This window comes from Lissotriton helveticus, chromosome 3_1, assembly GCF_964261635.1.
Source record: "Lissotriton helveticus chromosome 3_1, aLisHel1.1, whole genome shotgun sequence".
NCBI lineage: Eukaryota > Metazoa > Chordata > Amphibia > Caudata > Salamandridae > Lissotriton > Lissotriton helveticus.
The window spans coordinates 439,297,760-439,324,189 of NC_136061.1; the positions used below are offsets into that span (position 1 = coordinate 439,297,760).

The following is a 26,430-nucleotide window of genomic DNA, read 5'->3' on the forward strand; positions in this document are numbered from 1 at the left end:
TGTGGCACTGTAGGCTGACAGGCGTATTGAAATAGGGCATACCCATACAAGTTGGACAGCGACCAGGAGGACCCACTTCAGGTGGTGTTTGAAAGTGAGCTTGTGCCCAAGTGAAAGGCACCACTAGTAATGTGTGCTTTAATCTCACACAGTTTTACTTCTGCATCATACACCAGAGATGGCCAGCACAACAATGTAATTACTCAAGACTTTCCGAAAAGCACACACGCTTGAACTACATTGACCAGAATGCTCAGGGGCGAACCTGCTGGGAGGTGAAGCAGTGTGCTTCCATATTGGTTTCCTGTTTATAAAGGCTCCCTCGTGCCGGTCGAGCTGACGAGCTCGTGGAGATGCACCTGCGCGCCTTGAGAGGTACCGAGACCCGAGAACACTTTGGCAGCCTGCTCAGCATCCCCGAATACTTGATGCCTAATCTCTGCTGATGACGGATAAAGATCCAGAAACACGTGTCCAGAGATGGCCAGCACAACTGTGTGATTACTCGAAACTTTTCTAAAAGCATACACGCTTGTGAACTGCATTGACCACAATGCTCAGGGGCGAACCCGCTGGGAGGTGAAGCGGTGTGCTCCCACATTGGTTTTCAATGTTCTTAGAAGGTCACATACAGGTATGTACTATGCATTTTTTCGGATATACCACTCGCAGGAAAATACACATAACACAGGGTGCAATATTTACTGATGTGGTATCTTAAACCCATTCTGAGTTCCAAGTCAGAGTTTGCCCATTCAGTTACTGCATGGTTGCCTCTTTATGACCATTCATTTTGCATCTGGAAATTTTGACAGGCTTTATTGGCAAAATTTGTCTGGGGAAAACTGCAGATGTGTGGTAATTGCTGAAAATGTCAGAATCCTGATTCACGTCAAATTCCCATTTGATTCCAAAATGAGTTTCCTCTGGGGCTTGGAATGATGCCCTTTGATATTAAAATTACTGCAGAGGACTGATATTCAGATCACTCCATGAATCATATTTGTGTACTGAAAGACTGTTCTTTCTTGTTATTTGGAATGCAAATGGCAACAGTTCAAAACAATTTCTTAACTATTTTTCAGGGTGACGATTGGGTGTAGGAGTTATAAGGGAAGTCATCCCAATGGACAGACTACTAATTCATTGAACACACTTTTAGAAGAAAGGTATAGCCTTATTTATAGTTTGGCGGGTGGGATACTCTGTCACAAACGTGGCAAATATACTGTCCTCTTTATTACATCCTATGGCATTTGTAAAAAGACAGATGGGATATTTAATTTGATTTATCTTAGCATCCACTCCCTCAATCTCTAAATGAGGTGCTTAATCGTTGTTGAACGTGTGCTTTCTTAATGAACGTTTTGGAGTATTCCATTTCTGTGTAAAGTAATTACATCTATAATTTTATCACAAAACAATGTATACAGTCCAGCTAAACAACAAACGCACGAATTGTAAGGCTGAGCTAAGTTGAATGCTCGCTTTAGTTCACAGTTCCCCCTGTGCGTTCTCGAGAAAATAGAGCAAATTCACATTTGAATGGCTGTAATTCATAATATTATAATCAATGTGATCTTACTGACGTGCCAACATAAACAGGTTACATAAATATGGCCTTAAACGGGTGACATTACCCATAGCTTGTAGACTGTTCCCTTCAGAAGGTGTGAATGTAAAGTTTTTTTTTTTCATAAGCAGTGCTCCACATATGACAAGATTAAGTCCTAGTTTCATTTTCATATATGAACCATTCTCAGTTCCAATAGGTGCACATTGCGTCAATAAAAAAAAATTCCAATTACATTTTCGGACAACATTCTAGTTTTATGATGAGCTCTTAAGAGCAAAAAACATACTCCTCCGCATATGGGAAACATCACACCAAAGAAGGAAGAAACAGTATCTGAATAGGACTAGAGCAAACAACAGCTGACTGCAATAATTACATTAAATTATTGGACCCTTATTAAAAACCTCTTATAAAGCATGCTGTCCTTAGTCAGAAATCCTATGCACTAAGTGGATGCCAGGAGGGGTCTTAACATCATGCTTTTCTTGTTTAAAGTACACGTGGAAACATAATGATTGTTAGTAGTTTAACAAGCCAACCCATAGTACATCATAACCAAAATCAAAGGAAATATTACTGATTGTAGCCTATTGCGGGAATATCACGCTGTGTCAACGTGGAATTCACAACATGGTGGTACCATGCACGATAACGCGGCCAATTTCTGCGAGACAACAATCTCGACGGAGATAAAATGGAACCACAACACAGAAAATTGTGCGATGAGCTCATTCGCGTAATTAAATGGTCTTCTGAAGACCCGTGAAGTACTCGGTGTGGCTGTGTGTGCGCCCGGGAAGCTGTCTCAGCCCGGGCTGACACACCTGCAAAAAATTACAATTTGCTGTTTTGTTTGCTAGATCTTGAACACAAGTGCCATCTGGAGAAAAGTGCTCTAAGTGCAATGAGACAACCGTTTATGCCTTAAGTAACAAGGCATGTTTGAGGGTTGGCACAAAATATTGTTGCCTTGATTAGTTCATTCTTTCATGGTCCTTTTAGATTTGAATGATCAATTTAGGATTCAAGGTCGGAAAAAGATTAATACATTGATTTTAATTATTATTGACAACCTATGTAACAAAGAGGTAATGTTGTCAATATAGGACCAGTTATTTCTCACTGCTTGCACATTTACGAGAATAACTCGCTTAGTGGAACATTTCACTACAAAGCAAACCTGGCATGTTTCTTGGAAAATGTTGTGATACAGTGTTTTCTTAATACTATATATACTGGTAACATGCTAAACCAATAGGAATGTCCTGCTGTTGTGCTACAAGGTTTTCCAAAGTCTCCCTCAACAATTGATATTTGCAATAGGTAATGTCTGTTTTCGAAAGTAAAAATCTCTACTTCATTACCTTGTTGTCAATTTAGGTTAGGCAACATTGATTGTCATATTCCTGTGACCACACCTTGAGTGAAGTGTGCTGACATCATTGGTAGAATTATCTCATAAACTAAGGAAAAGAATCGAAGCCATCTTAATTAGAATCTTAGAGTACATCTTAACAGCCCTAAGTAACAATAATGTAGTCTCGGAAAGCGACAGTAGGGAAACTTTAAATTCAACAGGGCACTTGGGATATCACAGACATTGAAAGTCTGACAGAATGCATAGGTTAAGTCTGCTAGACTCAGTTGCTTGTTGGAAATGGAAAAGGAATGAAGGTACTTTAAACATTTGTTTTGGTCAGGATCTAAAGTCTACACTTTCTGTCATTAAATTGAATGAAGTAATTAAAACAATTGTGGGTAATCAAAATGGGGGCAGCCCCCCACCTCCACTGCTCTAATGCCAGGAGTGCTGCCAGCACCCCCATCTCTAGTGTCCCCTAGGGCCAGGCCCCTCACCACCACTCCTGGGATCTGCTGCTTAGGGCAAGGCTTGCTCCGCCTGGCTGCCGGTGTCAACCACAGCTCCGATGCTGTAGCTCATGCATCTCCCAGGATCGGGCCTCCAGGTATCTCTGTGCCCCTGCTTACTTGCCCTGCTCTGCAGCCGATGTTAGCCAGCACTGCCGGATACAACTCCCCTGGGACCCAGCCTCAGGCGGCCTCTTCAGTGGCCGCCATACCATGCAGTGCACACTCCGCTCGCCTACTGCAGCCAAGCCCTCAGCCCACACTGCACATGGCACCCCACCCAGACATTGGTCTTGTGCCTCCACCAGCAGCCGGGGAAGAACTCTTGGCTATGTTCCCTTTCATGCAGCAGGTAGTCATCCTGCTTAACACCAGCAAAAGGCAGGTGTAAAATTCCTTGTGCTAGCGCGGTTTATCACCTGTTTTTGTTTCGCTTTGCAGATCTGGCAGTTCGTTGTGAAAGTTGTGATGTGGTTTTTTCGTATGTTTTTGCACGGGAACGCCTACTCTGCATCTCATTAGAGTTATTTGGTGGTGTCCATGTGGAGATAAATTTGGGAGCAGTTATCACGTGAATACTGGTGTTGTCTGCAGTTTGCAGCAGCTTGTGAATGGGGTGTTAATTCTATCCCCACTTTTGATGCTTTAAAGTGGGGATAATTTGGAGTTAAATTCTTGTGAATATGTCCCTAAGAGTGTTAACATTTGTGTTTGCAATAGTGCACAATGGAACAAGTAAACTATTGCTGTACTAGTGAGATACGATTTTGATGATGGGCTTAAATCTTCGCAACATGCAGAACATTAAGCATATCTGTAAAATCGCCCATATTTTGAGGATTTTATGATCTGTTGTTAGTGGTATTCAGGTGTGTAAGAAATGCAATAGCTCTAAACAGCTGAATGTGATCAACAATAACATTCAAAGAAGTGTTTGGCAATTATATATCTTAATGAAGTGTACCAGTTAAATACCTAATCTGACATAGAATTTTAAATCAGTTTCTTCACATCTATACACCAACCTATGATAAGGCATTGCCAATCAGGCCATATCGATAACACTGAGTAGTTTACCTTTACACATATTACTGAAATGTGCTGAATGTAGTACACCATTAGAACACATCTTACAATCATAGTGCAACTTAAGCTATCTATGAGTGAGTCAACCAAACATTATATTCTACAACATTAACTCATGCAAAAAAATATTTACACTTTAGAAAACCCCAGATTATATAGAAATTGTTGATTGCACTACGTGAGAACTCTTTAATGTCAGAATGTGCACAGAAATATGCAGGTGAATATTGTGTTGTAAGGAGAAGCTTAAGTTTTTGCATATATTTTGTAAACAGGTCTTGGATTAAAGCCACAACCTATTTGAAACATTTGTGTTCAGCTCACATTAGTTGTCCTCAGTCTTTACCTTGTTTAAATGAAACATTGCTTGCACTTAAAACTTCTCTAGTAGCTAATGTGGACACCACATAACTTTTACCATACTAAATCAGACTTGTCTCCAGTATTGTTTTATACAAATGTGCACACATGAACATATAGTCAATCTATGCTGTATATGTTTGTGGGCCCTTTACTAATGACTTTATTTCTTAAAACGATCTAACCATTTTTAGAATAATTTGAGGAACGGTAGGTTGGTTGGTGTTATCAGTGATGTCGCCAGTGATGTCATGTGAGGTATCATGAGTGATGTAATGTAAACTGTCCCTGAGTGATGTAACATGTGAGGTCATTAATAGTACATGGAGAGGGTGCAAGTATTAGTTAGCTCAGTAAACTATAACTGGAGAATTTTCTCCAGTGCAACGTCTCCAAGACAGAGGTGATGCTCTTTGGGGAAGCCAAACGTCTGTGGACCCCTGACTGGTGGCCTCAAGATCTAGGCCCAGTCCCCGAACCCAAGGCGGTTGTGAAAGATCTGGGAGTTAAACTGGATCAGGAACTCAATCTTAAACATCATGCCAATCAAGTGGTGAGTTCCTGTTTCCATGTAATTGGGCTTCTCCGACAGGTATTCCCATTGCTTCCAGATACCACCAGGAAAACTCTAGTTCAGTCGCTCGTTTTGAGCAGACTGGACTATTGTAATGGTTTGATGCTAGCCGCAAATGAGGGGATTATTGCCAGACTGCAAGTGGTGCACAACACGGCTGCTCGCCTTGTTCTTAATGCCCCAGCCCGCACACCCTCTAAACCACTGTTAAACAAACTCCACTGGCTTACAGTGAAACAGAGAGTGTTGTTTAAAACCGGGTGCATTATTCACAAGTGCATCTCGGGTAATGGTCCCAATTACCTGTCTCAAAAATTTCACCCCTACATTCCCTCAAGATCTTTGAGATCTGGAGATCGTGAACTGTTGGTTGTCACCAGGTTCTGGAAGACAAGACAAGGGGGAAGGGCGCTATCAGTAGCAGGCCCGAAGTTCTGGAATGATCTTCCTTATGAACTTAGATCATGTAAAGAACTTTTCCCCTTTAGGAAAAAACTAAAAACTTTTCTGTTTAACTATTAGTTCCTGTTGGACATTTTATAAATAAATGACAGGATAGTGTTCTAAGATGCTGCCAAGGGCGCGGAGATACTCCTTAGGGAGTCGATTCCCAGCGCGGTACAAGTGTGCAAATACATAAATAAATAAACCAGGCCCAATGGAGGGTAGCCAGCAGGGTCTGGCCAGATACCATTCCCTGTGCATAATGCCCCGCAGGCTGCCACCCCCTGCTGCACATTTCCTTAAGCCTTGCACAGTGCAGAGATGATCACAGGGGCTTTTCGTCCAAACACCCTGTAGTTGGCCAGCTGGCTGGCACTTCCTCAGCCCTACTAGCTTATCAGAGTCACTGTTCTGTGAGGAAATATAGAGATTTGACTATAATTTCACTTTTTCTTCAATTGATGAGCAACAGTGGGTTTCTTTAGAAAACTATATACATCACTAGCTCAGTTAAAAGTGAGCACCTCAATCAGCATTAATAACAAAACTAAATGCAATGAGATAACTTACTTGATCCCCAGATATACCGGCATTGGTTGTCTCTTGTCTTGCATTCTCCATTGTAGCATCGTCCCTGGGAAGAACAGTACATGATCACAATGTAAGCATTTAATAGTTGACGAAAACTTCTAATGTGATCAAATCCTTTGTCATTTTAAGCTTCATGAAGTCTATGAGTCCATCCAATCTTTTGATTTATGGGAATATCCCCTTGCCAGAAAAATATCAGCGCAAGGCACAAAATTAAAGGCATGGCACCACAACGTTATATATGCTGTAGTAGTATGCACTTGTGCAGCACAGAACCCTGAAAAGGAAAGGAACACTAACTGACAGTCATCAGCCACCCTCTGAGAGTTCAAAGTGGGCATTTCTGGCCTTCTAGGAATGCTTGATGGTTCCCATAATAGTTGATGTAGTCATTTTTTGGAACAAATTGCCAATGGGGCATCTTATGTTCTCAATGGATGATAACAATACTTGGGAGCAATACCTCCTGTAGAGCTAGGCCATGATGCCCAGGAAATGATGTACCTTGGATCCCTTGACCTGTCTGTGATGGGGATGCATCCATTCTTATGGTTGACCTTAAGCCCTTCTCAATCGATATCTTTCATGAAATTGATCTATACCCTGACGATCAGGCTATGTTGTTTCCCTCTGCTACAGATATCTGTGACCTGACTGTGGAGTGGAGCCACTGAAATGTTGCATGGTACCTTCAACGCAGAGATTATTTCTTGGGTGATGTTCATCAACTTCTTAAACTAAAATTAATGAGAATATGTTTGCTGAGTGTGACATGTCTCAGGCCAAAGCGGATTCACTAATGTGTGCCGGGCATACCCATTTGCAGATATTAATCCTAATGTCCTTTTAAACTCACATGTGTTTCAAGCTGTGCCAGTGCATGAAGTATTGCTTCTTCACATAATTGAATAGTGTGAAGGGATCCTCTAGTCTTAATTCTCCCAACTGTGCTTCAGATCTGGTCTAACAATGTGCATGGTCACTGTGGAATTCAGCTGGGCTGATAATTAGTAGAATGAACAGTTGCTCACTCAGCTGAATAGCTTACCTGGAACCAACCCAAATGCAAACCAAATAATTAAGGGCCAGATGTACAAACACAAGTAATAGCGATTACCAAAAAGAGATTTTTTTATGAATTGCTATTTGTTAATGGCTATTACTAATGTACGAAGGAGTCTTTAATCAGCATTTTGATTGCAAAATATTCGCACATACCATTCCAATTCAGTATTAGGAAGGGACACCCTCAACACGCCTCTTCCATATATCAAATCACAAATCACAAATTGCGATATGGTAACAAGTTACCGAATCGCAATTTGGGCTTTGTATTTCCCAAAAAGCATTTTGGGACCTCAAAAAGTCTTCATACATATAGCCCTATATGTTTTCAATATACAAACTCAGACCTTTCTATTCTGAGAATCTGTCCTGCTTGAGAAATAATGTGCACATCTTGGATGTTCACAAGAAGACGCGTTGTGACCAGGAAAAGCTGTACATAAACGTAATCAAGTATGCTGCCTGAAAATATATGACCAGATAAAAGTTAAATTTTAAATGTTAATGAATCTAGATATCTAGTGGTCAAATCTAATCTGAAATAGGTATGTAGATCTAAAGGACTGTAGCACACCCCTGGAAGGAGCACCAGGTTATTAAATGCACTAAATCCTAATCTAAGGGCAAAGTCCATACATCTCAGGAAAACCCCTAAAATTATACTGCTCTGGCTCGTTTAGAAGCGAATTTCAAGTTAACATGGGTAGTGAATAAAGAATGTTAACTGGGCGCCACCTCCTTTTCTCAGTGCCCTAAAACGTTCACTTTGCAAGATGCCCTCAAGGTCCCAGTGTTAATGACAGGTAACTCTGCCTCCCCCGATTTATCTAAGCCCCTGGTATCACTAACTCAGCGGAGGAAGGGAATGGAGTTACCATAGAGGGTAAAGGGGACTACGTAATGAGGTCAGTGTAACAATGACATAGCCAATTGGCGCAGTAGTTATGGGATAATGGCAGGAAAAAAATGCCACAGTGTCTGTATGGGCAAATAGAACAAAACAGACATAATATGGGGTCATGACAGAATGGGTAGTGTGACAAGAGGGCAATAGCTCTGTTGAAGAATAGTACATTGGTCTAACAGGGCACCAAACAACAGCAGACTGGGATAACGTCAAAATGAGGCAATGAAACAGTGGTACGATAGTACAGTGTTACAAAAGGACAAAGAAGTCTAGGCACAGTGTGATAGGTTGACCCTGACACAAGTTGATTAAACCAATGCAGATTGTATTGAACTGGAAAACCCCCCAAGGTATGCACAGTACCTGATTGGAGTCGCAGGCATAACCATCTTGTTTACGAAGATTTGGAGGACACTGCAAAAGGAAAATAAGAAACATTAGAGAGCAGTGAGATTTTTTGTGCACCTTGGAGAGGCGCCAAAACTACAATCTCCATAACTCTCTCTCTTTGTGTACTCCCTAAAACCATGCTGAATCCAGTACTCTGCTCTTTTACCCATTTTGCGACCTGATTGTTGCATCTGGTTTTTATTGGGCCAGGAAGAACCTAAATACGCATTAGTAGTCATTGGAACCCACCCACAGATGCATATAAACCGATGCCAATGGGAACACCAAGCAGGGTAATTCACCTATTTGTGACCTAAACTAAAGGGCGCTCGTGCTTGTCAGGGATTAAGATTTTAAGGGCCATATGTATCAACACATTTCCCCATAGACACAGAATGGGCAAAACTCTTTGATACATCTGGCCCATATGCTCTGTATTCGCCGTTAGAATTGGATATTGGATATTTAATTTTACATTGTTTCAGATTTGTCAGGAACTGTAGATGCGTGAGCGACATTTGAGCAGTCAGCCTTAATTCAATGGGACAGGAAAAGACACACAGATACAAGGTCAGTTCCATAAATGTTTTTGTAAGGAAATATTTCACAATATTCTTGGCAAAGGTTCATAATTCGCAATATTCTTGGCAAAGGTTCAGGCATTACCCTGCCCGCTATGTTACATAACACAGAAGATAAAATATCCTAACATTTCCTATATCAAAATTTACTAACTTTCATGTTTAACAAGTATCGAGGAATTGCTCTTGACAAAATGGAGTAATGATTGGGGCATAAAAAGCAGACACGGTTTGATTTCAAGGATATATATTATTTATTTGACAACCCGTGTTATTGTTTTTTTAGAACTACAGAACACCTGAAACAAAATAAGAATCTGTTTTCCAACATTGACCCAATAACCTTTGTGCTACTAATGGTTTTACCTGTAGGTTGATTGACATCTTGATTTCCTATCATGACTTAGAGGGGCACATTAGGCAGCTGACAGATATCTCCTAGACATCTCCTGAGACTGGCCACAGAGTTACTACAGGACAATACATACAACTATGACTAGTAGACCCAGACTGTTTACTGGGTGCATACACTTTACATACGGATCTGTCCTAGTCACAAATTGCGGCAATCTGTTGACCTTTCCTTTCGCCTAGTTATGGAATATTTCTGCACCGCTTTGTGCTTCTTGATGCAATATCAAGTTTTTAACAGATGTGCAGCTCTGGGGGGGTAAGGTGGGGGGTTATCTGTGGTGTTACACTCTCCTAAATATGTGTTCTGCATTGAATAGTTGGGTACAGGTGCTTTGCGTCGGGTATGGTAAAGCGTCTGTCGGATTTCACCCTGGATTTGTACATACCCACACACTCTCTGTCTCTCTTTCCTCCCTGCCTTGAAACTTTGTTAGTTTGAAAACTATTGTGTTTTAAGTTCCTGCTAGCAATTTGCACTCCTCTCTCTTTCCATTGCCTCTTTTAATGTATTTTAACAAGCTATGCCAGCTTGATTGTTGGTAAAAACTGAAGCTTACACCCCCCAATCTTACTGACCAGGCAGCATCCCTGGTTTTCAATCTCTCAGTATTGCAGCACTTCATTCTACCACATGAAGTATTCGGCGCTCTAGCTGATTTTCAGGCTATTGCAATCTGTCTTTTACGAGCACTCGCACCAATTTACTGCTTGGTTTCTTATTTCTTGGGACACCACAATAAGCAAAATGAACAGGTTTCTGGTATAAGAGCTCCCTCCTTAGTTACTTGCCTAGTTACTTTTCCAGTATTTCTTTGTGACTGGAAGGTTCAAACCATATGGAGGAGCACTCATTCAACAACCTTGTATATATGGGAGTTAAATTGGCAGTTGGGTAATCTTCACTCATCCTTCTAGCAGTATGGTAGTTTTTGTGTGGAAAAGTAAACTGTAGGAATGCAAAATTGTGCGTTCCTTGATACCTTAAGGTTGTACATTAATACAGCTTCCAATCCTTCTCTCCAGTGTTCATATGGGTGTTGCGAGATCATATTTCCCTGAGATCGTCCAAAGCGAACAACATGTCTGCAGGAGATTTGTTTTTTTCTTGAAGGGCTTAGAACCCATTTCAAGAAATAATCATAATCCTTGTCAGGGTGAACCAAAATGCTAATAAATAAACCTGTGCTTAACCCTCTGGTAGCTTGACACAAAGCAGTCAGTCTTAACTCAGAGGCAATGTGCAAAGTCTTTTTGCAACACTCAGTAATACAGTAACGTACCTATGGTACCCCCATGCAGTTCCATGCACACAATGCAAGGCACTGCACGGTGCTGAGAGCACCACCTGCCGCAATGTCAAGAATGCAGGATGCGCCCGCCAGTGTGGCGTGCGCATCCTAAAGCCACCAATGGGATCCCCGCACCAAAGGCGGGAGGTCCCATTCTCTGAAAGGATGTCTGCCCGCCATCCTAATGACCCCCTTGGTCTTTTCTGTTTCTGCCCCAAATATCACATGTTACTAAAATAGAAGGGTACAATAATAGAAACCATACCTGAGCAGAATCTCCAGTGCAATGCTCTGGGATATCACACTCATTCACAGCATCACGACAGTCGTACTCCCGGGGTAGAAACTGGAAATAAAAAAGATAAATAAAAAATGCACCACATATATATTAATGTCAGGCAATCTAATGGAGGAACATTAAAAATGTTCTCTGTCGATTCAGTAAGACTGCTTTTAGATAACTTTTGGAAATGCACAAAATATCGAAGGCATAGGCAAAATCTTCATTTATTTATTTTTTATTTATTTTGAAAGTTTTATAGAGCGCAGACAACACCCTTGCAGATATCAGAGCGCATTATAGTAAAAACAAACAAAAAAATCCATATTTAGTTCCATGAACCAAATATGGAATAGCCTGTGGCACCTTTGCCATGAACACATTTTACACTATATATTGGTAAGTTGACCTTTGCATCTCTTTAATGACTGATGCATTATCTCAGCACCTCTGTAAAATACTTTATTGAAAGCAAATAGAGTGATACAGACCACCTCTGACATGATTGTAGGATCGTCATAGTTAATTGAAGAAAATCTTAGAATACAATCTCTATTGTTAAGTTTTCATTACCAGAAAACAACTCCAAATTTCTTTAAGTTCAAATGAGAGAAAGCTGTGGAGTCGGTCACAAACAGTTTGCTACACATATATGATGCATGCATGCTTAAAACAAAGAACATATGCATGGAACATGTCAGTAACTCTCTTCAGAATAGTATTGGATACTAGAGATGGTATCCCTTTCAGAGGGAATTTTCAACATATTATATATACCTTTGAAGAGAATGTTCATGTAAATGCACTTAACAAAATACTTAACAAACAATATGAGGGTGGCAGCACACTGTCCAACATCCCAGCACCCAGTTCGCCACAATGCATCACAATGCATCACATGTGGGACGTGGCAAAATGGAGTATCTTGGGGTTCATAAGAACACACCACTGTCACACTTAAGGGGATTGGAGAAATGCTACAAAGGAGTCACTGTAGCATTGCAAGAGAAAATCAGCACTCGCCTAAAATGTCCAATATAGCTCAAAGCCATACCGGTCCAACCTTCTTTCCAAGTTCTGTCTGCAAAGTGGATGCAGAGATTGACTCTGTCAGAACTAAAATCTTTCAGAGCCATCAGCTGTTGCCACATCTCTCATTTTTGCACGAGGCTAGTTCACATTTAGTGTCCAAGAACAATTTGTTTTCCTTTATAGCTCTGGGTGTTGAGATTAGGTAAACTTGGATTTAGTCTAAATATTTTAGTTGCATTCAATTGATTCAACATTCAGGGAAAGAAGTACTCAAGAAGTTGCATAATCTGTATATGTATCTATTACCCAGAAACGGTCTTATTTTACTCTTTATTTATAAGAGCAGACACTGGTACATTCAATATAAAGGCTCATTGTCTCACCAGACAGGATGTGTTGCAGCATGGCCCGTCACTGCAGTGAGCTCCGTTGGAGAGGGAACACTTTTTGCAGCAATCTCCAGAACATTCCTGAAAGGAGAAGACACAATATGGATCAAGCAAATTGAAAATGTCTACTGTCTTCTAACCTGCACCCTTGAGATAGTCTCATCAATTTGTAAGCAACAGCCAAAGACATGACTTCATTGCTTTGTGAAGTCATGACACAGTAATTTGAGCAAATGTTCGAACTACAGGACCCCCACACATGCATGCTGTTCTCCATGTGCTAGCTTAATGGAGACTGATCCTAATATGTTTCTCTTGCTCTGGTTTTCCATCAATGTCCTAGTCTGCATTGTTCTTCTTTTATGGCACTGAGTGAAGGTAATTGTTTCGAGAACATCTGATCTTGTTTCTATATTCTTTTATCAATCTGTAGTCATTACTCTAGGCATTACGTACTCGTAGAAGTCCGAATTTCCAGATACATGTTGAAATTAGTATGGGCATTTAATTTCCCCCAAAACAAAACCGCTACAATCACTGCTTAGCCTGGCCCCCACAATAGACCAACTACAATACTAATTGAAAAGCTTCCTGTGATTACTATAATGTACAATCAGAGAAAGCTATTGGTGGCACAGTCAAAGTCCAATTTATTCTTTCCACTTAAACTGAACTAAGGTGTGCAAATACCTACACAGATGAGTGCAGGCTCACACTTGTTACACAATTACACTTTTATGGTATATTTTCACGTGTGAACCAACATGCTCACATGTGAAGGATGCTTTTGGTCAAGGATCACTGACTAAGTAATTGAATACCCACAATCATTCAAGTTTGTGGCTGACCCTAAACCTTTTGAAGGAACATGTACACATCCTGGATTAAGGAATTTACTCATGTCAAGTGTAAGATTTAAGTAATATTCAGGGTGGGAATAAATAAGGAACACCCATACAATTTTACCACAAAGAAAGACCATATACCTAAACACACATATGCACATACATACACATATATAAAAAATATTAATTGCATGGCTATTCAAGTTTCCCCTTCTAAAGTGACAATGCATTTTAGTTCATTTTTATTATAAATTTAAATAACGCATGACCCATTTTGTTCTTATGAATAGCTTCCAGATATTGCCCCATTTTGCCTCATATTCTTTTATATTTATCCATTGTTCCTATGTGTATTGCAGAGCTAAATTCTAGCACCCCTGGTGTTAACATTATTTGTGCCCACCGGGAGAACCTGTGGGTCCTTTTCGTTCCATTTCTGAGTGATTAGTGATCGTGGGACAAGCATCTCTAAGAGGATTATTTTCCTAACTTGTTTCGGTAAAATACTCTCTGGAAGTGTTATTTTACTTTGCTCAATCTTTTGCCCTATTACCTCCAAATTGTAGTCACAAATTGATATCTATAAGTCTTCTAGGTGTGGGAAAGACCAGATCATATGCAACCCCCTCTATAAACTTTCATTAAAGCATATTGGGCATTCTTTAGAAATTGATGTTTTAAATGTGTGCAATTCTTCCAGTGTCATGTACAGAAGCCCATTCAGAAAGAATTTCATGCATCTTGAAATGACCTCTTTAACAGATGGAAAAGTAAACTCACAAATTTCTGACTGTGCTGCGTAGAGAGCATTATCTTCACATTTGAGGTCCCTGCATTGGATACATTTTCCTGCATATGATTTATTGATAACTGTGTATTCATACACTTCACCTACCCCATTTCCCATACGCTATTTTGTTAATACTATCACAAAACAATTTCACCCAATATTGGCAGATTCTTTAATCAGACCCATAGTAATCTCTTGTCATCTTTCAAATGTGACTTTCTCTAACTCGAGGCTATATTCTGTGCATTTTGTGTGTATTATCAGTATGTATTGAGACTTGAATAGAGCTTTGCATCTCTGTATTTCACCCATCTTATACCTGAGAGGAGCATCAATAGTATTTCTCCAGTGATAAGCAGAGGGACAGTGGGATATACAAAGGTAGGCTTAGGTGCCAGAAGCATTTCAGTAAGATACACATAAAATGTTGCGGTCAATACTTTACTTGACTGGGAGTCATTATTAAATAAGAGTAGCACTGCTGATAGGGTCCATAAATATATTTAATTGTTTGTAAATGTTGATTGTATGTGAGTTACATAATGCTTTTTCTAATTTATAATGCATAAATCACTGTTAACCATTGATATTAAGTATATATTATTAATGCACCCTCTGGGCATTTTGGGACTCTCCATCCTTTTCCAGGAAGATACAAATTCAGTATTCTATAAAATAAAAATAAATACCATTCAAATACTACAATCTCGCTGGAATGCATCATCTGAGGATATTCCGGGTGAAGGGTAAGATGGCGGCGGCGTGTTAGACCGCTGTTAGATACTTCCTGACCGGTACCAATGATCTCGATTCCGCGGGATCGGAGTTATATTATACCCGGGCTATCGACACAATAAATCACCCCGAGTCTGGCGATGAATAGTCTAGCTTGAAATACTGTTAAAGGGGAAAGAAAAAGAAAAAACGAAGAATGAAGACGGGAGTGCTTTTCCCATCAGAGCTCACGGACTCAGCAAGTGAAAGTAAGGCTGCACTTAAAACCCAGCTCTCTCTTTTCACCTCCCTGATTGGCGTTACAGTTCTCCGGCTACTCAGGGGTTTACGGACAGCTGAGTCCTTCCTAGTTAGCCCACATAGGATTAATCCTAGAGACGAAAACGAAGCTTACCTAGCAGCCAATCTTGACGGTACAGCCATGGGCCCGAAAAATGCAACAGCGCTGGCGGCCGCAGCCGCGAAGACCAGAGCGGCGAAGCAGGCGTTACATGATCGGGAACTGATGCCGAAGCGGGGTGGCGGCGAGACAGGTATTCGTAGCCCTGGTGGCGGTGAGGCAGGGGGGCCTGCGGCAGACATAACGCTCACTCTGAAACCAGCGAGACAACCTGTAGCCGCCACCGGACCCACAGTGATGGACATGCTCCGCCGAGCCCCCGGGATACCCTCTTCTAAAATAACCCTGAAGACACCGATGTCTGGCGTGGAGAAGGCACAGCCGGCAGTACAGATCTCGCCTAGTGCACAGGAAAACTTGGAAACTACGGAAGGAGTACTGGAGCGGACCAGAGCTGCTGATGGTTTTGCTGGGCTCGAGGCTACAGAACCAGAAACCTCCGCAACTGCAGAGAACCCCGAGGGGGTCGAGCCCTGTGAGTTACCTGATATGGGGGAGACAATTAATAACCGTTAATTCCCCTGAGATTGTTTAATTAAAATCGTCAGAAACAAACGTTCTATTGTCAACTTCTCCTGGTCCCCCGGGGGGACAAGCAATAAATCGATAATACCAGCGCTGGCACGGGACTCTGAGGACTCTGAGGAATCTATCTCAATCAGGAACTTGGGGGTAAATGAGGCAATTAAAAAGAAAACTTTTGAGGCCGCAGCCGTGTCAGTAACTGAGAACTTAGAGACGGATAAAGATCCCACAGATTTCTACTCTTTCTCTGAGGACGCCGGCTGGTCAGGGGATACAGAGGAGGACATTGAAGATGACGCCGAGACGGGCGCAAGGCACAAGCAGCCCTTCACAAAGTACAGGGGGTTGTACGTAAATTAGCAAAAACTGTGGGCACCTTTAATGAACGAATGGTTGAGATGGAAGCCCGCATAGTATCCAATGAAACTGAGGCCGCAGCAACCCAAGAACGAGTCGACTCCCATGACGCAGAACTAGAGGATGTAAGGCGGAAGCTAGAAGATTACGAAAATTGTCTACGCCGAAATAATTTGCGCGTCTTAGGAATCCCAGAAAAAATTGAGGGGGACGATATCCGTGCATATGTTATACAACTTTTTCGAGACACCCTCCCTGAACTCTCCGGTTCGAACTGGGATCTGGAAGTACAACGAGTCCACAGAGTTCCACTGACATTGAAACCCACAAAAAAACCTGGAGGATACCCCTGAGCGATTTTAGTATACTTCGGAAACTTTCTCCTAAGACAAGCCATTTCTGATAAGGCCAGGCCCGAAGCACGTCGTAGCAAAGACTCCATCTCATACTTCGTCCGGCCTGATTTTTGCCACGTCACAGTGGAAAAGAGATGGCGCCTGCGACAATTGATTAAACCATTCTTAGAGAAGAAGGCGCAGGCATATCTCAATAATCCAGCCAGACTGAAGATAATATTTAGAGGACAAACGAGATTCTTTACCTCTGAGATGAAGGCTAAAGAATAATTAGATAGCCTGAATTAACTTCAGATTTAGATTCAGCAGAGCAGAGCAGAGGGGAAGAGGGGGAGCAGAGGGGAAGGAGGAGGAAAGTCTTATTATATCTTCTTATCTTCTTATCTTCTTATCTTTGCATGTCTATATTTAGAATTTTGTTTTCCCGGGCACAGGTTTTATGGTTGGTTTTCTCTTGGGAAAAAGAGGGGGGGAGGGGGGAAAAGACAAATTACTTGGTAAAGGGATAAGCTATATGGCACATCACAGTATTTGACATGATTCCTCTTTCCTTCCATATTTTTTCTTCTCTCCCATTCCCGCGTGATAATTATCTTTTTCTTTGTTCATCGTTTTAATATCATTGAGTACTGGTTAGGTAGCACTATCCCATCACCACAGACTCTTCGAGTCTGATTGCCTTTTTTTTGGGTGTGAGGGGGGAGGGGCATGGAACAAGGAGGTTCCTGAAGGGGAGGGGGGCCGGGGCAGCAAAAAATCAAACATAAAAAGAGCAAGTTTGAATGCACAAATAATACATTAAGCTCAGTAACAAGCTTTGTACGACTAAATTTAAGGAAATTGGGAAAATGGAAATTGTGGTCATATTTATCTAGGCAAAAAATGTCATGTTGTATCATTAATAGGTTAATGCTGAATATCTACAATGGGGAAGCTAAAATTGTGTAGCTGGAACATCGCAGGCCTCAACGACAGAGGTAAAAGGGCACAACTCTTTCAGATAATCCGTCAAGGCTCTTATGATATACTCTGGTTACAGGAGCCTCACATCTCAGTGGGGGACAAGGAGTACCTAAAAATACCTGGTTATAATATTCTTGATTTAACAACACAAACATCTAAGACACGAGGGGTTGCTATTCTAGCAAAAAAAATTTTGGGTCCACCCAGACGCAGATTGGCTGATCCCCATGGTAGATGGGTTATAGTTCAACTTGACTTAGGTATCACTATCTGCTCACTCTATGGATCGAACCAGGATGATCCCCAGATTTTCCAAGATCTTGAGCTCGAATTGGCATCCTGGCCAGGTTCATTGATTGTCTGTGGAGATTTCAATGTAGCCCTGGGTTATACACAGAACAGTCAATCACAGCAGACTTATAATGGACGCAAGCCTAAAGTCTACAGGGCAGTAAGGCAACTTATGGATAGCCATAACTTATTTGACATCTGGACTCTGAAAAATAGAAACGATCCTGGATATACTTATTTTTCTTTTCCTCACAATAAATATGTCCGGATCGATTATATAATGACCTCTATGGAAAATGCTGCAAACGCATTGATTGTTAAATCTCCTAAAACCTTATCAGACCATAATGCGATTATCCTTTCCCTTGATGTTACCAACTATAAGAGACCTCACTGTCTATGGTCATTTGATCGAAAACTCCTCGTCAACAGAGAATACATAGCATACATCACACTCTGAGCACAGGAATTTTTCGATTATAATCAATATAGTGCCCCCAGACTGGTGGTCTGGGACTGCTTTAAAGCAGCTCTCGGGGGGAGACCATTGCCTTTGTGGCTAAACGTAAGAAAGCCCAGGATAGGCTGAACGAACAACTTAATTCTGAACTAGCAAATTTAGAAGAACAACATGCCACCCAGATACACCAAGGGGAAGACTGTGATAACATTTTGCGTAAAATATTAGTCCTCAGAGCAGAGATCAATAGTGGCTTGACCCAAAAGGCAGCTGAAATTTTTCAGGCGAATCAAAATAATGTTGATGAAAATGGGGAAAAGGTGGGGAAACAACTTTCCCTTCGAACACGTCAGCGACAATCTCATAATGCCATAAAATCTATTGAATTTGAGGGACAGAAACATGCGTCATCTGTAGACATCGCAGGGGCCTTCCAACGCTACTATCAACAACTTTATCAAAATGAGGATCAAGCAATGGTAGCTGACACAAAAGATTTCCTAAATGACTGGCTTCAAGATTCAGATCTAATTAGAACAATTGATGAATCAACTAGGGAAGACCTTGAAAAAGAAATCTCAGTTACTGAGCTTGAATTAGCACTCACAGAGTTGGCGAACGGAAAAGCCGCAGGCCCAGATAAAATTCCCCTTGATCTGTATAAAATACTCGGAAAGCAGATCATCCCTTATTTATTAGATCTATTCCTTGGGGTTCAATGGCATGGCATCCCACCTGAATCATGGAAACATACAAACATAGCTATTTTCCCTAAAAAAGGAAAATCTCCCGAGCTGCCATCCTCATATCGACCCATTTCACTCATAAATTCCGATTCGAAGCTCTATGCCAAGATTCTCGCTAACCGGCTAAGCGGCATCATCGAACATCTGGTCTCCCCATGGCAACATGGTTTCATCCCCGGTAAGGGCACTACAGATCACACCCGTAGAGCCATCTCCCTTTTTGACATCATGGGAGTGACGGGGGGCCAGATGTCGAGGATCCTGCTCGACGACGAGAAGGCTTTCGATCGAGTCTCGTGGCAATTTTTATGGGGAGTCTGGAACTAAACAACTTTGGACATGGTATTGTTAATTCCATCAAGGCATTATATGTCGACCCTAAGGCTAAACTCACCATTGGGGGCATCGAATCGGAGTCCATCAATATCCAAAGGGGCACGAGACAGGGATGTCCGTGCTCCCCAACCTTTTTTGCACTTTACATCAACCCACTTATCTCAAAGCTGTTTATTTCCACCCTAATAGAGCCTGTGACAGTCAGCATATTTCATACTATAATTCTAGCCTATGCCGATGATGTGGCGGTATTAAAACCTAACCCTACTGAGGCAATTATGGAGATTGAACAAATTACTCAGACCTTTGGCTCTTATTCAGGGTATTCCCTGAATAGGGATAAGACAATGGTATTATGTACAGAAAACACCCAATATGAAAGTTCGTACAGAGTCAACCAAGCTACATATCTCGGAGTCTGTATATCTCCTAATGTAAATGAAATTAATCAACTTAACTACGATCCATTGATTAAGAAAACAAAAAAGGATCTCATAAGAGTTAATAATCTCCACCTATCAATTGTAGGCAGGGGGAATTACCTTAAGATGAATATTTTCCCGAAAATACTTTATTTATTTCGAGCAATTCCCCTGATGGTCGAAGGTAATATTATTAAGGCTTTAGATTCTTGTATGTCCAAATTTGTATGGAGTTAAGGAAAAATTAGGAGGGCTATGCCATATTTGACATTACCACAACAGAGAGGAGGGTTAGCCATTCCAAATTTGACACTCTATTTATGGGCAACTCTCCTACAGCAAATGGCCCCTTTGCTTAACTCCAACCCCATAAACGCTACTGAATTAGATCAGAATATACCTTCGATATACGAATTGGTATTAGGGGATAAAGCCAGAGGGCTGTTACTAAGGCAAATAGAACCTTCATATTTAAAAAAAATTAAATTTAAGGTTATTACTGATGCATGGAGGATCTGGAAATGTACTACAAAACATCTAGCAATACCGAAATTTACTTAATATACCCCTCTCTGGTATAGCCCGATCTTACCTGCTCAGCTTAACGATAGCACCTCTAGAAAATGGGAACAATTAGGGCTTGTTATTGTCGGAGACTTTCTTGGTCGAGGTCCCACAGTGTTATTTGAGGATCTACAGCGAAAATTCGCAATCCCTCCGACTGACTATCTGAAGTACATACAAGTCTACACCACCATTCGGCAATCTTTTCCAAAAATTCAGCCAGAAATTATCCCCCTCTTTGAAATTATAGCCAGGCGGACCACCAGGATAGGGGCTATATATGAACTATTGATGATACGGAGCGCGTTGAGAGAGGATGGGTAACAACACTAGGCAATCCTAATGTAGACGTTGATATGTCACTGAGCTTATCCTCTAAATTGTTCTTAGCATCCAACTTAAAGGCCCAACATTATCGAACAATATATGACCTATATTATACACCAGCTAAGTTATTCACCTGGGGCCAAAGGCCTAATGATTAAGCATGGGCGGATTTTACGAATTGGCAATCCGCGAACTTGCGTATTTACGGATTCGCAATCCGCAAAATCCGCGAACTCTCGCAAATTTGCGTTTTTTTTTTTTGTGTTCGCAAGGATTTCTGCCAGTTCGCGAGGGTTCTGTACCAGTTCGCAATTGCGAACTTACTTGTCAGCTCGCAACGGCCGCGACTATGTTGTTTCTACATCTGGTTCATCATCACAGGTTCACAGCACCCTCTGTTTCACCACTGCCACCCTCTGGTACACCCATGCCACCCTCTGGTACATCACTGCCACCCTCTGGTTGGTTTATCACTGTAGATTATGGGGGTGAAAAAGCAAGCACACCTGCCCTGCTTCAACTGACATGAATTAATTTGGGGTTGAATAATGTGTCACTGAATTTAAACTTCCAGTCTGGCTGGCACCTGCTTCCTTATCTGTAATTTGCTGAACTCTGAAGGGGCCCCTCAGGAAGCACTACAGGGAATGGTTACTAATGATAAGATTGAACTTTTGCACCTGCTGAGTGCTTTCAGTTTTGTCTGTAATTGCTTTCTGTTGCAGTGTAATTTTTTTAACAGGACCTTTGTTGTATACTTGTAGCTATTCTCTGAGCCTGCTGTGAGGGTCAGAGCAGGGTCATAGAATAGTTGCAAGTAGGCAAATGAACTCTGAAGGGGCCCCTCAGGAAGCACTACAGGGAATGGTTACTAATGATAAGATTGAACTTTTGCACCTGCTGAGTGCTTTCAGTTTTGCAAAAATCCAAATATCCAGCAGCATCCACTAAAGTAATCCTTCCAGGTCAAGATCCAAATCAAAGTGACCAGCACATGAAGAAAGCACTGGGAGGAGCCTGGTGGACAGGAACAGGAAGTTGGAGACTGTGGGGCACTTCCTTCCTCCCACCCCCACCCCCCAAAATGGACTCCTTGCAAAGAAAAAGTGCAGGCAAATGTCAACCTGATGAGTTATTCTGATAAAAATCATAATTTTCAAGGTTTATGCTGCCTGCTGGTGGATTTCTTGTGCGAAATTGCAAATTTTGCAATCTCGCAATTGCGAGATTGTCGCTGCCCGCCGCATCTACGTGTTCGCAAGTATTTACTCCCGCGAAATTGTATAGTATTCTAGTTGGCAAGTGCGACCAAGCAAAAAATCCGCTTCGCACGGATTTTACGAATTTTCGGCAAGTTCGCGGGAGTTCGCGGATTGCGAATTTACCGAAAATCCGCAAAATCCGCAAGCGGAACGGATTTTACGCCCATGCTTACTAATGTTCAATGTCCAAGATGCGGTCTAGGCCCAGCGAATCTCATACATATGTTCGCTGATTGCCCTCGATTAGATCTTATTAAAAGAATGATTACCAAATATTGGATAGAAATTTTTGGGCATAAATTAAGAACTTCGCTTACTTTGTATGTATTAGGTCATGATGATTCTCTGGGCTATAGTAAGGAAGAAGTAATATCTGTATTTCTAGACATGGCTGTGTTTCGAATCATACTGGCAGCCCGCTGGAAAGAACCAGACGCACCAACCTTCCAAATGTGGCTAAGCCGATTTTTGGGGACTTATAAGCAAGAAACAGCTATATACGAAACTAAAGGGAAAAAAGTAAGAACTCACGGGGCTCAGATTTGGGCTCCTATAACCCTCTGGTATGAAAATAATAGAAGCCCCTAAACACTTCCTATCATAGAACTATGAACTTTATAGATGAACTTTATAATTCAATGTATGATACCTTCTTTAACCTTTTTTTTTCTCTTTGGTATAATGGAAGATTGTAACTCTGGATGTTTTGTTGAGATATTTCGTGGTTACTATTTATTTATGCTATGTATTATATATGAATTGATTTTTTTCTATTGATGTATACGTATGAACTTGCTCAATAAAAAAAAAAAAAAAAAAACAAATACTACAATCTCTCAAAATATGCAATAACCTTCAGATGTCTTTGAAAATGTCATCAACATTCAAGGGTAAAACGCATAAGGTACAAATAACCCCGAATTTCACAATTGCAAAACAGATTTACATTTTGTTTGTGTCTCACTTGTTCTTTTTACACTCCACCCCAACTTCCACTATATAAGCAATCCATCAAATGCAAAATTTTCATTAGCATGAATCATGTAGAAACAAAACAATATTACTTATGCCTATTGCCCTTTTATATTTAAATTGCTCCCCCATATTATCCACCTAGCCTGACTACCTTAAAATTTGACCCAATCTGATCAAACGGGCATTTCAAACTAGTTTCAGCCCCCTCCATAGTACATGTTGCAAAATGTCCAATAGGACAGTTTTTGATTCTCTTAGGATGTGTAAATAAATCACCACTAATTGAACTATAGCTGAAAAAAGGAAAGTGTCTATAGGTTGTTCGTTCAATGTTCAGTGTTTGTATGTTTCGGATGTTGCCCAAAAATCTCTGCAATTATGTGTGCGAGTAAAGACTACCATCAGGTTATCTTGATAAATTACTTTCAATTCTAAATCATTCTTCATTATATTTCATTTTTATTCAAGTTTTGTTTTTAATCATCCTACTCTGTCAATAGTATTGTAAAATTGTTTTCACCAACTTCTTTTCGATCTTCTTGCATTGACCTTTTCAGGTAATCTTTCATAGTAAAAGTTTGGATAAATTGCCAAATGCAGGAGGACTGAGAAAATTGGAATTCTTTTTGAAACTTCATTGTAGAATGTTTTATGATTTGGCTTACGTTTTCAGCTCTTAGAACAACATACGAAAAGGGTTTGAGTATATGCAGTTCAAATGTAGCCAACACTTTTCGTCACAAGACTTCTTCAGAGCTACAGCAACATACATAAAATGCTATTTTTGAAAAAAAAAAAATCTCTGAAATCCTGTACAAAAATCACATTCTAATGGTGTACAGTAAGTAGACATGAAGAAAATAGAGACAAGTAAAGTAATAAAAAACCTTTTAAAACACCTTTGCATCACATATGAATATACAGTACATCATATACCCTCATATTAATATTTCTGACCACTTCTTGTTTCATTGAGTCACAGGTTAAAAAATTCCTGTTTATTATAAAAACGTTTACACTGCGTAATGACTTCATCATAAGTCAATTCATATTTTGGACACATTCATGTCTTCACATTATGTTGTAAATACACAAATTTGAACAAAACATTTATTTAAACGTTTGCTGTGCAGAATGACTTCATCAACTAATAAAAAATATTTTGTTCAAATCCACATATTTACATCAAGGTTGGTTTTGCATCAAAATGTGCTTTTCCTCTTAAATGTGACGTCTGAAGTTAAAAGTGATTTCACATTAATGCTTGTACAGATAGTGGTTATGCACCTTAATTTAATGTTGCACTTGAATGTGGTTTTGCTGCACAATGTGGCATTCTCAATGTTGATTGTATTGCAATGTGGCCGGGGTTGATGTTGCAGCAAGGTTGATTCTGCACATTAATGTGCTATGAATAAAATGTGATATTACACTGATGTAAAGCCTTAATACAAAATGTGACAACATACTAGCACATTTTCTCTATGATCTAGCACCTACATTGATACCTCAGTCCTAGTAACTTGACACCATAGGTGTTCTACCACCAAGCTAATATTTTGCACTTAAATGTCAGTTTTTTACTCTCATATGAATTTCTGCATCTAAAATCATGAGAATTGAGCAACTTCTAGATAAGAACTAAGGAAGATTTAGGGAGGCAATCAGAGAAGCAGAACAGATTACTGAGAAGAGCAGAGGAAAAGGGAGACTTCACTGAAGCCATAAACATACAAAGCGTCTAGGAGGAGACACTTTTTATGTTTAAGGTTTCAGTGAAGACTCATGATCACATGGCCAGTTTAAAATCCATCAAGGAGGGTTGAAACAGATGTGTCACTTGCGGAGGTTGTAACGGATGACTTATGAGTAGGTAAATTGAAGCACAGATGTGCCATGAACCTCAAGAGAGATGAAGGTTATACTGAGTATTTTTCTTGAAAGTAGCAGGTACAGTGACATTCGGGGAACATCGTTAATGTGAAGAAGGGCAGATGGGTATGCTTTTTGGTCATTTATTTTGGCAGTGTTGTGAAAGTTTTCTTACGGTTGAGGCAAATGGGGAGCATGGTTTGAATGATGTAGTGCAGTGTTCATACATTTTGTCACAGCGTTAGGCGTGGCAACAGCTGGAAAGCAGAATATGAGGGACAGATGAGTGGGGATTGGATTGAGCATGGTGGGAAAGAAGAGTATTGATTGCATAGCTGTTGCATAATATAAGTCAGACCAATATTTATTTTTAACTTTTCAGCTACACCTGAGGAAGGCTGTTTGTGAGCCTGAAATTCATTGGGTATTTTTTAATAAGACTGCTTCTGGCTGCAGAACCCCACATGCTGGTGATTAAGGCCTGGATTGGCAAGTCACGAGGATTAGAAAAATATGTGATTCACGTTGTCTTATTTTAAGAATGAAAACTTTGTGACAAACTTGTGGAATATAATTTGGACAAATAAAGGAATAAAATATAAAATTTGAGGAATGAAGGATTTGTCTGCACTTTCTTTGCTGTGCCACATATCGTTGGAATGCATTCATGCTCCACTTTGAAGTCATTATCTGTGTGCTTTGGGGGCAGAGCACAAACATGGCAGCACACAGTAACTCTGCCAAATAAGCATCATCTAAATGAATCGATTAAGGATATGTTGGTGTGCATTCCACCATTTTCATGCAGAGGTTTATTTTGCCAGGTCTAAATGGCACTGTAAACTGCACACAGAGGCTCTGCAATGGTAAGCTTGAGGCATGTTTAAAGGCTTCTTAAGTAGGTGGAACAATCAGTGCTTCATCCCCATAGCACCATTTAATTTACAGCTCCTGGGCACATGTGGAGCACTTTCCGAGGGACTTATAAGTAAATTAAATATGCCAATTTCGTTTGAGCCAATGCTACCATGTTTGAGGCAGAGACCACAAGCACTTTAGCACTGCATAGCAGTGGTAAAGTGCAGCGAGTCCTAAAGCCAACAAAAACAAATTTAGCAAATAGGGGAGGAGTTAGGCAAAAGGGTTGGGCCAATTTTAACAACACTGATGTTGCACCAAAGGTGATTTTGCACCTCAATGTGCTGTCAACCAAACCGGAGGTCATACTGAAGCATAACTTTTTCTACTAATGTATTTTCTCTCTGTACAGAGTGATACATCACCACTGCATTTTGTTGCTCTCTCATACCAAAGGTGCTTCTTATGATCGATACCCACTTCTTTTCATGTGATCTTA

General features: G+C 40.6%; 1 protein-coding gene across 1 annotated transcript in view; it reads right to left on the reverse strand.

Moving 5' to 3' along the window:
* ADAM23 (ADAM metallopeptidase domain 23) overlaps positions 1-26,430 on the reverse strand; it is a 748,300-nt gene that overhangs the window by 84,331 nt on the left and 637,539 nt on the right. The window contains exons 17-20 of the mRNA XM_078680301.1: positions 12,842-12,928; positions 11,412-11,492; positions 8,836-8,886; positions 6,480-6,543 (exon numbers count right to left, since the gene is read on the reverse strand). Of these exons, the coding sequence (XP_078536427.1) occupies positions 6,480-6,543; positions 8,836-8,886; positions 11,412-11,492; positions 12,842-12,928 (283 nt within the window). The remainder of the gene's footprint in view (positions 1-6,479; positions 6,544-8,835; positions 8,887-11,411; positions 11,493-12,841; positions 12,929-26,430) is intronic.